The sequence below is a fragment of the Xenopus laevis genome, chromosome 2S, assembly GCF_017654675.1.
Source record: "Xenopus laevis strain J_2021 chromosome 2S, Xenopus_laevis_v10.1, whole genome shotgun sequence".
In the NCBI taxonomy this organism is placed as follows: domain Eukaryota; kingdom Metazoa; phylum Chordata; class Amphibia; order Anura; family Pipidae; genus Xenopus; species Xenopus laevis.
In genome coordinates this window covers 46045991-46058612 of record NC_054374.1, presented here as the reverse complement: position 1 = coordinate 46058612, position 12622 = coordinate 46045991, and the positions used below count along the sequence as shown (strand labels likewise).

At 35.7% G+C, this 12622-nt stretch overlaps 1 protein-coding gene across 1 annotated transcript in view; it reads right to left on the bottom strand.

Moving 5' to 3' along the window:
* Positions 1–12622, bottom strand: part of LOC108709402 (synaptotagmin-6) — a 70093-nt gene that overhangs the window by 52405 nt on the left and 5066 nt on the right. Inside the window, exon 2 of the mRNA XM_018249190.2 lies at positions 7941–8499. Within this exon, the coding sequence (XP_018104679.1) occupies positions 7941–8499 (559 nt within the window). The remainder of the gene's footprint in view (positions 1–7940; positions 8500–12622) is intronic.

Genomic DNA, 12622 nt, shown 5'->3' with positions numbered 1-12622 from the left:
CTTTCGCTAAGCTTTAGTTCTCCATTAAGGAATGGCTGAAAATTGACTTAAAACATAAATCAGTCAATCACACCTAGGAAACTGCTGGCATTTTGGATAAATGATTTGCCAGTGCTAAATGAGTACAAAACACAAAAAAGGTAGTGCTCAGCAAGAAAACAATCTCATAAACCAGAGAATAAGACTTTCTATTTATTTGTACACTATACTTCTGCTTGGATCTTTGCAGGATGCTGACCATGTCAAAAAGTACACTTTACAGGGATTATAGCTATCAAGAGCTCTGTGCATGCTGGGATACCAGGAGATTATGTGACTTGCCCAGGATCATAAGGATATTCCTCAGCAATTTTAAACTGGGTATTTTAGCCTGAAGTCCAGTCTAAGCAATAGATCAGAAACTGTAGATCAAGTCCAGTAGTTTATTTGAATGAAACAGAGAAAGAAGTTTAAACTTGTGGTGTGTTTACCTCCAGCCACCAGAGGGCTTCAGTCGATAATAATAAGTGTTTATGTAGTTCTTATCTTTAGACTCTTGTTGGTTCAGGAACTGAGATACAGCCATGAGGCTCCACTGATGTGTACTATCACTACTCTGAATAAAAGTCTGAAGTTCTAACCAGTGTGAGTTTACAAAATAACACATGGTGTCAGAAGTGCACTTGTGAACAAGCTACAGCTCCAGTCATTACAGTGTCAGCATGGATCTCCTGAAACAGCCTCCTGAACTGAGCATGCAAGGTAACTTAGAGCAGAACTGGTCCAGATTTAAACAAAGATTTATATTATATCAGAGAGCAATTAAGGCACATGAAGAAGAGGATGTACAGAAAATTGCACTGTTTCTTACAGTAGCAGGGCAGGAAGCCATTGATGTATATAATACTTTTCAGTTTGCAGAGGCAGAGAAGGATAATTTTAATGCAGTGCTTAAAAAATTAGAACTACTGTGTTCCAAGAAAAAACATCACTTATGAGAGACATGTGTTCAGTTCTAGATTGCAGAAAGAACATGAAACAATTGATGAGTATGTGACAGACCTCAGGTTAAAGAGTCATTCCTGTGAATTTGGTGCACTGACTGAATCTCTTATTAAAGATCAATTAGTTATGGGTATACACAACATGAAAGTGAAAGAGAAATTGCTCACAAAGACAGATCTCACTTTAGACCATGCTATACAAATCTGTAAAGCCTCTGAAATCACACAAGCACAGCTCAAGCAAATAGAACAGCCTAGAGAAAGCTGCTGTGTTATGGAGGTGTCATCCAAGCAGCCCCCACTGAAAGGCCACTACAAAGGCAGGGTGCAGAAAACCTCTAACTTTTCTGGCTTTAAAAACAAAAAAGCTCAGGCATTTACAAGGTCCTATTGTCAGCGTTGTGGACAGTCACATGCATACATGCAATGCCCTGCATATGGAAAAACTTGTAACAGTTGTGGCAGAGCAAATCACTTTCAGAAAATGTGTAGATCAACCACACAAATACATGCAGTACAAACTGGCACAGACAGTGATGACGACTTCCATATAGGCAGCATACATGCAACTAATGCACGCAGAACAGAATGGTACATTACATTGTCCACTAATGGGACAGATATTCCCTACAAAGTAGATACAGGTGCTGAAGTGGACATTCTGTCAGAATCTTCATATAATATGCTCCAACCTAAGCCATTTCTGCAAGAAACTAAACTGTGCTTAAGAGCTTATGGTGGTAAAGTCATTCCAAATCTGGGACAGTGCAATGTGTGTATTCAATTTAAAGGTCATCTGTATTCTGTAACCATGGTGGTTGTTCCAGATCCCCACCATTCCTTAATAGGCTTGATAACATGTGAGAAATTACATTTAATTAAACGAATGGAAGAAATAAATGCAGTTATAAGTTCTGGAAGTGGAAAAAATCACTTACAACTGATGCTCACAAAATATAAAAATGTTTTTGAAGGATTTGGAAAGCTGCCAATAACTCACAAAATAAAACTGGTGCATGGTGCACAGCCTGTAGTGCAAAACTGTAAACAGAAACCAAGTTTATGCATCTCTTGTTGCATTTATTCAAATGATGCTGAATTCTATGATGGAACATTTTTACAACATTGCATTTTAAAATTCAGTGCTTTCGTTTGAACAATTTGAACTGTGATAACATACCTCCTTACAGGAGGTGACTTGAACACACAAGGCAGGGCCTTCAAAGGTATGAAGGAATGGTGTAGTTAAACTACAACTCACTTTGTATAAAAGTAAAATAAAGGACAACAGAAGTTTCTTGAAGCAACAGAACAAGAGATCCACAGAGGCAATGACAGACAAGATGTTAAAATGCCAGGACAATTAGACAAATACAGCAAAATGTTGCACCATGTGGAAGAAGTTAGGGTAGTTAAAAGTAAACCTCTAGGATGGAAGGCCTAGGCATGGTCCTGATTCCATACAGTGGAATCATCAGAGGGAATAAATCTAAAGCCTGATTCCCTATCCAGCTGTGGTCCCTTCACTATAGGCAGACTCAGAGCCTAGGGGAGAGCTACTCCCTACTACAATCCTTGTAGGAGCAAAGGCTGCTCATCCTAATTAACCTCTCTATTTCACACTCCTACGACTACTTTTAAAGGGTTAACCTGTCTCTGGCTAAGCATCATTCACGGGGCACTATTAAAGTGTGGAAGGAAGTGGTCATAGGCTAGTAGGCCAATCACTGAAATGTGCAAATTAGTAACTAGATATATGGGCATCTGCCCAGGAACTAGGGAGATAAGGAAGTGTAGGGATTTAAAACCAGTGACATATTAAACCTATGGGTCCCTACAAACCATTGCTTGTTTTATCCTACTGCCACAGATATATTGATTTCTTAAGGGGATACTATCAGTTTTTTGTTAACATTCTATGGAGGTTATGTAATAAAAGGTACAAAGTTTGGCACAGGTCTTATTTTTCTATAGCAACCATAACAAACAGATGTGATACTCTCCCTCTACGCTTAAATGTACCTGCTTCTAAAAAATACTGTCATTTGTCATCAGTAGTATGTTAAGTCAAAATACTAATCATGGTGCAAAATGACGAATTACAAATGTATGGGGCCCTAGACAATGTAAACTTATGGGGTCCTCTCCGTTCAATGCTGATGCAATGTATCTCCTGGAGATACTAATGTTTTTTGCTACACACTGATTAATTGCCTCCAAATATTCCCTGAGCCATAGTTCTGTCCTGGTATCTCATGTACTAAAGTGCATGGAGCTAAAAACCAGTTGATAGTAGATAACTGCATATCTAGGTAACTGATACTCATTTTATAGCTCCTTGACATTGATTATAGTGTCAGTCTGAAAATGTCTTCTACATTACAGCAACAAAAATGTTTTATTCTGTACAAGCGTCTTCCCTCTGGAGTACTGATACATTTTCTTCCCTTTGGCAAATGAATACCTTTGACATTTTCTGTTGTGCTGAAATCCCACGTTGCTCAAGTCTTGTGGCTATAAATTTATGTGACTTTTTGTTGACCTGTAGGTTATATCTTTGAGTTGCGGCTGTTTTTTTTTTTTTTTTAAATCATGGGTTAGGAGGTTTGGCTCTCCAATTCAAGCACCCAAATTGTTATTATTATTTTTCTTTGTTTATATATAACTGGCATATTCAGCAGCACTTTACAGAGATAATATATAGTATATATATTATATATAATATCTTCATTATTTATTTTTTTTATATTTTTTTTTATTTGCCTTCTTCTGACTCTTTCCAGCTTTCAAATAGGGGTCACTGGCCTCATCCAAATTCTCTGTAAAGCTACAAATGTTACATAGAAGGGTGGCAGCGCACTCAGCTAAATATTAATTAAAGCTTAATTAACCTTTTTGGGAGGTGCGTGAGATTAGAATAAATTCATATGTTCGAACGGTAAAGAATCTTCTTTCTCGCACTCTGTAAATTTCTTCATATTAGCATGTAATAATTATTAGTTAATTTAATAAATCCATGTTCTCTCGCTTGCCCATAGCTAATTTAGGTGCATATAATCCAGAGTTCTTTCCACCTCGTGGCCAACGCGCGTTTCACCTTGAACGGCTTTGTCAGGGCATAATGATGTAATTTTTACTTGCCTCTTATAACCCAACATTTGGTGAAATGTATAACAAAGAGTTAATCATTTTTAACTGCTTGTATGCTGCTTTTTTTTACAAAATTACCTTGAAATTGTTTCAAAATTAATTTTGTACATGAGTTTTTATATTCTGTGTGATCAAATAAAAAACTTCAATTCATTTAAATTAATTTACTATAACAATTATTGAATTAATTAATAATTATTACATGCTATTATGAAGGAATTTACAGAGTGCGAGAAAGGAGATACCTTTACCGTTCTAACATATAAAGCTACAAATGTATTGTTATAGCTCATTATTATGACTCATATTTCTATTTAGGTCCTCTGCTATTCATTTTCTAGTCTCGTATTCAAATCAATGCATGGTTGCTAGGATAATTTGAATCCTAGCAATCAGATTGCTGAAATTGTAAACTGGAGAGCTGCTAAATAAAAACCTAATAACTCAATAACCACAAATAAAAAAAAACAACTCAAAATTAGTGATGGGCGAATTTGCGCGATTCGCCGCCAGCGAATAAATTCGCGAAACGTGGAAAAAAAAATTTCTGAAAAACCGGCCCCGGCGTTAAAAACGGGCGCCGGCGTCAAAAACGAGATGCCAGCGCCGTTTCGCGAATTTTTTGCAGTTTTGCGAATTTCGCACAAAATTCACGAATTATCTTGCGAAGCAAAACGGCGCAAATTCGCCCATCACTACTCAAAATATGACTCTCTACATCATACTAAAAGTTAACTCAAAGGTGAACAACCCCTTTAAGCACAAAAACTCAAATGTAAAATGTCGCTATCGAAAAGCTTGCGAGTTAATGTAGAAGTGTAGAAGTAAAAGAGTTGTCCTTGGTAAAATTTAAGCCATTTTCAATTTCATTTTTCAAATGTTTTCAGTGTTTATAGAACCAGAGAAGATGGCTTGATGCATTTGTGTGTCATAGCAATCTCAATATCATGTCCTTTAAATTGATATGCAGATGTGCTCTTTAATTATCCCTATTGCAGGCATGGGACCTATTATCCAGAATGCTCGGGACCTGGAGTTTTCCATATCTTTCCAGTGTTTTTTCTGTAATTTGAATCTCCATACCTTAAGTCTGCTAAAAATTGCTTAAACAGTAATAAACTTAAAAGTATAGTACTCAACATTCTTGCAGTGACCTAGAGATATTTCTGTATCCTACACTTGGGCCTATTTATCATGCTGTGTAAAATAATTTTTTAATATCATAGGAGGGCAGCAGCTACAAGCTTCCAGCATATGTTCCCTTTGCATAACAAGAACTGGGAACAAATGCCAACACACTATGCCACTATTCCAAAATGATTCTATTCTACGAAAAGCACAGAAATTCTACAAATTTTGATTTGTTGCAAATATATCTTTTTAAAATGTATTTTCTTGCAGAAAAGTGAAACACTAGCAGCTTTCCTATAACAACAACAACAACATCATATCTCATAAGACTCTGGCATAGTAGTCTACTTTATATATCTCATTTATACTCTTATAAAAAATGTCACCTAAGACACTACATCCAGTTATGAATGACTACAAGGCAATCCAAACTCTCCCTGTGATGGGAAATGTTTTATATGGCACCTTCCACACATATTTTTATCCTCCAACTAAACAATGAACATTTTTCTACGTGTTCCCTCAGTCATCAAGTTGAGGAAGGGTCAGCCAGCATCCCACTAAAGCTGGTCAAAAATAAATCAATCTTTTTTCTTTTTTACTATTTTTAGCTCTAGTGTGCTTCACAGCTCATTTACAGCACTAGTGCTTAGCATCATGGCTCTCTGAAGGTATCTGTGTTATACTCCCTGAAATATCATCCTCATAATATCGAATATTATTTTGCATACTGTATTTCAGATGCTTAAATGATGGTCAGCAGAATTTCACTTCCCAGAATCAGTAATATTTACTATAATATATAAATGAAGCTACACCCCTGCTTGAAGACAACCTAGTACAGGTGCAGGATGTACAGTTTAAACCCCATACCTGTATTGTCACTAAGAATGTTAGCATTGTCTCAACCAGATGTATCCTGGAAAAAATTTTGTTATGCATTTTGTCTATACATTCCAGTACATACACAGAGTACAAGGGGACAATAATGTAGCTTTTTTAGGGCACTGGTAGAAAAAAAAAGGCCAGAAGTACTAGAAGTGTATACTACAAGGATGAAACAAAAAATGAAAAGGGAGGCAGTAAAACTTAAACATTTACCCAGGTCAGTTGTTTTAGCTAACTTATTGCAGACACATTATCCACATTGAATGTCAATGATAGATTTTACTTTGTGAATGCTATTTATAATACTGGGGATAATCTAGGGATCCTGACTTGCCAAAGTGCTTAAAGGAACAGTAACATCAAAAAATGAAAGTGTTTTTAAGTAATGAATAAATAAAGTAAAGTTGCCCTGCACTGCTAAAACTGGTGTGTTTGCTTCAGAAAGAATATTATAGTTTATATAAACAAGCTGCTGTGTAGCCATGGGGGCAGCCATTCAAGCACAAGACAAATAGTAGATAACACATAAGCTTTGTAGAATCATATTGTTTACTACAGGGCTTATCTGTTATCTGATGTGTAACCTGTGCCTTTTCTCATTTTTCAGCTTTAAATGGCTGCCTCACAGCTATTCAGCAGCTTGTTTATATATACTATAGTAGAGATGCTGAAGCAAACAAACCAGTTTTACCAGTGCATTATAGTTTAATTAATTTAATACACTTTCATTTATTGGTGTTACTATTCCTTTACGTTATTAGGGGTCATTCACCTAGACCTTAGAAGGAACTGAACCTGTTGGAGGAGAGGGTCATTCTAATAGCCTTCCCCTGCCTGTCCCTCATAAGCACTGTATTTATAGGGTGAACACAAGTGTTGCACTCCTAACAACAATTCATTTGCATGTCAAGCAATAAGAAAACAGAGTGGCTTGCACTCTACCCTGCATGTAATTAGTGCCCCCCAAGCTTTTATCTTTCAATTTTAACTATTGTTTTGCTATTAGCACTGACCCATCCTGTTTTGGGGGTTTTCAATTGCCCATAAACATGGGAATTTAGAGAAAGTTATACTGGTGATCAGATTGACCCACACTGACCATTTGTGGGCACAAGAATGAATGCATTGTTGGCTGAAATATGCTTGAGATTGGACAGATTTTCATTGGGTAAATTTGAAGATATCATGAGATGATGATAGAATATGTGAATGTATGTTATTGTAGGTCAATTAATTTACCTAAACAAGCTGAGCAAGCTGGTAAAAGAATCACGCATCTATTTCCCATTATATTGCCTATGATATTGTATTAAATCCAACAGAACGTGGAGTGGAGATGGCGGCGCTCAACCGGCAGCATGTCTCCTCATGATCGCTGCTCTTGCGAGATACCAGTTACTTTGCTCCGGCTTCAGCAAGACTTCATATCATATTGCTGATCAAACACAAACAAGTCGTGCCATATTTAATCTGGCTTTATTAATATCAAAGGTACAGCAGTGGGTAAGAACTAACGCTTTTCATGCCTGTTATCAGCATGGATATTAGTAACATCTAAATTTGTTATGCATTCATCATTAAAAAAAGCTCTTCCAACTAGGAACAAAATGCAGTGAGAATGATGGTTATTGAGCAACAGAACAACATTCTATTAATTTATATTTTATGAAAAAGTTAACTTAACTTAATTTATTTGTAGCACCTATTTTGTCACTAAATAAGAAGAGTTAACCTACATCAGTCAAGTAAAATATTCTCTGAAATAAAAGTTATAAAACGTTTTCTTACCGTTGTTGCATACTGAATATCCTTCCAGATGGATGATTCCCTTGAAAGGTCCGACTCCTCAAAAAGGTTTTCTAAAATAACTTCTCCTATCATGTCATGCCTTGTAAACCTATCAAAGTCAAAGACACTGAGGTGGAGTTTTCTGTTGGGAAGATCATCATATGGGACAGGAAAATTAAATGATTCGTCAAATGTTGGGTTAAGCGTCTTTCTATGAACTCTTGTTTGGAATTTACTTTTCCGGTCAGGCAAAAGATAAATCTTCACATAAGGATCAGAACTTCCACAAAAGTCCTTGGCTGGAAGATCAAAGGCTTTAAGTATTCGAACTATTAAAGTCTCGTTTTCATAATCATACTTTAAGGTGAAATTGATTTTCCCACAGGTCTTGGCATCATCTTTCTTTATGTCTTCAAAGTCTACTGATTTTTGTTTGTATAGCTCAGGTTTAATCCTACCTATGCTGGTTGGTTGTTCAGTTACTTGCAAGGTTTCTGTTCCAAAATCAACACTGCATACCTGCATTTGACGGTTTAAATGCCTTTTAAATGAGATATGCCTGAAAGAATATAAAAATGAACATAATTATAACATGGGTATTTTACAATGCATTACTGTATTTATTTTTAATTTGGAACAGGGAGTTGAAATATAATGTAATGCTATAACATTCCTATTTCTGGCAAAATGATATAACTAGATATGTTGGTAGCTAGGAGTCTCAGACCTAGATTCCATATTCATATAGTGCTGGCATGTTTTGCAGCCCTTGACTTGCTTTTATACATCATTCACTGCCCTGGTGGAGCTTGCAATGTCATATTTCTACATATTATGATCAATTTTATCAGGATCCAGTAAATGTGCCTTTATATTGTTGAAATGGAGGGGAAACTGGAGTACTCAGAGGAAACCTATGGAGGCATTATTTAATCTAAGGACTCCAAAAATGCCATGCAGCAATGTTTACTGCTACATCACTGTGTTTGAATTATATCTTAAAATTAGATAAAAGGTGACATCAGTTATATCATCAATAATAAAGGCAAGATGGGAGAAGGACATTGATTATTTAGAAGCAAGTGTCCACTTTATTTATACACTTGAACTCGAATATAGTTATTTTAGATGTACTCACTTATAGAGATAGAGAAATCAGAAATGATGGATGCAGGTACTTCATAGACCATAAATGAAAATATCAGGATGTGTTATACAGTAATAAATGATGAGAATAAATACCAGTCCATCAAGCATGTCTAATCCTTTGGGTTAAGTTCAGCAAGCATATCTATCCTATTGAGCCAAACCAGCCTTTCTCAGTTGTGAATAGGCACCTTTGTGTTTAAATGGTCCCGACATGCATGCTTTTTTGGTGTTGCTGATAGACAGAAGACTTACAGATGACATTTTAAATGGTAATGCTTTAATTAGTTATGTGGTAATGTCCATATGTTCTCTATATTAGAAAGATAGTGAGGTAGATGTATGAAGATACATGGGTAGATGATAGATAGATAGATAGATAGATAGATAGATAGATAGATAGATAGATAGATAGATAGATAGATAAAAAGATAGATAGATAGATAGATAGATAGATAGATAGATAGATAGATAGATAGATAGATAGATAGATAGATAGATAGATAGATCGATAAAAAGATAGATAGATAGACAGAAAGACAGACAGACAGACAGATAGATAGATAGATAGATAGATAGATAGATAGATAGACCTTGTTATGTAGCCTACTAGAGCCTAAGAACAGCAATCAAGAAGTAAGTCAAATTAATAAGCACAGTTTTCAACTCCAACAGTTATCTGTTCTTAATAAAAGTAAAAATAGTGTTCCATTGGCACATGCTACTTTAAAGGGGAAGTAAAGTCTAAAATAGAATAAGTCTACAAATGCTGTATTTTGTATACTAAACATAAACTTACTGCACCACAAGACTAATCAATGATCTATGTTTGCAAAGTTGGCCACAGGGAGTCACCATCTTGTAACTTTGTTAAACATCTTTGCAAGACCAAGACTGTGCACATAGTCAGTGTGGTCTAGGTTGCTCGGGGATAGTCATAAATGATCAAAACAGCACAAGTCAAATAACATCTGCGAGAAGCCGATACAGCAAGACTGATTAATAATCAGAATAGGTAGACTGAACTGGGTCATGTGTTGTCATGTAATCTAATGTGGATTTTATAATTTTTGTATTGTTTAATGCAATCCCTCTCCAACTCTGCTATCCACAGCAGTAAATGAAGGGAAAATTTCACTGCATACAGTCAGGTTTGTTATAAAAACAGTACACATTTTTTAATTAAAGTATATTGTAGATAGATTTCTTTTTCATTAAAGAAAGTGAAATGTGATTCTATTTTTGTGCCTTTGCCTGCCCTTTAAGTTTTAAAAAACCATCCATGGTGGAACAGAACATTATAGTACACTGGGGTTGTTCTAAGAGGCACTGCACCATATTACAGGATTAATTGATATTCTAAGCACAGTAAATAGAAAACACAAAATAAGCTGCTCTCACTAAAACAAAATCATGTTGCCTTGTAGGCAATTTATATGAAACATAAATAATGTAAAATAGAAAAAACAATTTCTCCCAATCTTATTCGCTACAAACTGTAATAACGGAATACTGAACCTTGCTGTGCGTTTCTAGTTTCTTAACTAGAACATTAGAGAAAGAGCATGCCAGCAGCACAAGCAGAGTAAACTGATAAGTAAGTACCAGACCCTATGGGGGATAGGATTGAAGCCTTCTTTATAAAACATAGTGCAGTTTGTATATATATTTTAACAAAGTAAAGATACCTTAAAGCTACATTTGTACTGACTTAGTAAGGAGGTTATGCTTCAAAACTGTACAGTGGGTCAAAGCTGATCCCTTCGGTGCCTTGCAGCACACACAGAACAATCCCTCTGAGTCCACTGGCTTCATGGAGAAATTGTTTACCGCTTCTGAACTGGCACATTTCAGTAAGAGAATGGATATTCTATTCAGATGGGCAGAGTGACTAACAGATAATCTGTACAACTGCAATGATTTGTGTACATTCTCCCCAGTGTTTTGAGGCATATATGTGCAAGTCTATAGCGACTATTAGATATTTCCAAATGTGGTAAGCCTCTTTTGTTTCAAAAAATATTTAAGTAAATTGTAAACATATTGCATATGTATTTCTGATCCTTACCCCTGGGTTGGTTCACTTTTAACTTAAAGGAGGACTAAACCCTAAAAAATCAATATGGTTAAACATGCCATATTTTATATTCTATATTTTATATTCTGAACTTATTGCACCAGTCTAAAGGTTCAGCTTCTCAATAGCAGCAATGATCCAGGACTTCAAATTTGTCACAGGAGGTCACCATTTTGGAAAGTGTCTGCAACACTCACATGCTCAGTAGGCTCTGAGCAGCTGTTGAGAAACTAAGCTTAGGGTTCATTGCAAATTATCAAGCAGAAAATTAGGTTTGTTTGTAATATAAGATGATGCTACAAGGATGATTATTACATTCTGATATGAATTGCACTGGTTTCTGTGCTGTCATCCAGTAATTATCTGTATAAACTAAATATACTAAACAGTCTTTATATTGTGACATTTATATTCTATGTGTACTGTATATTAAGAGTCGGTCCCTAAGCTCAGTAAGTGACAGCAGCACAGAGCATGTGCAGTGTGAATCAGCAGAAAAGAAGATGGGGAGCTACTGGGCATTTTTGGAGACACAGATCTTTACTACAAAAGGGCTGGGGTTGTCCTGGGCTCGTATAGAAGCCCAAAACATAATGTAAAACATTTCTTCTACTTCTTTAGTAGAAAATAATTATATAGAAAAGTGCTGTTTGCAACTAAGTCCTAATTTGGAACTGGTTTTTATTTTATTTTTTTTATAGTTTTTGAATTTTTCTTCCAGCAGCTTTCCCATTTGTAATTTGTAATTTTAGTAGCTATCTGGGTCCAATTTAACCTTCCACTTAGATTGTAAGTTCTATGGGGCAGGGACCTTCTTCCTCTTGTTATTACATAGTAATAGACATCAACCATCAAGTGACTGAAAACAATAGACACATAATATGTTGAAATTACACATAATTTGCTTTAATAGGCACATTGCAGAAAAATACTTGTATGCTGAATATAAATACATGTGTGTAATGAAAATTCCAGAACCATTGCTCCACGCGAAGTATCAAAACCCAACAATGGATCTGGTAGAAAAAACATAAGCTATTCTTATCCACTGTTTGGGCCTCCGACTCCAACTTCTGCTGCAGCAGCAGCAATAATTTGTAATACAACCATATAAATAAACCCTGACATATTCAGTATACCTTAACATCCGTGGCTGTCAGATACACTGAACATAAAAAGAAATAAACCAATTTCTGCCCTTAAATTTTCACTGACACAGATTTCTGGTGATGTGTAGAATGAAATTATTTTTATGTGGAATATATATTTAGAATTCTGTACTAGGAGTAATAGGGAATGAGATCTTACATATATATTTAATTCCACAAGCCCCTACCTGGCTTATAGCCATAATGTTGACATTGGCTGTCAGGACTTCTGCATACCAAGCTACTAAAAAATTCAGTTTACAAAACTATGGATTGTGCCTCTGCAGGTCAATGAGAATCCGTTCAAACCA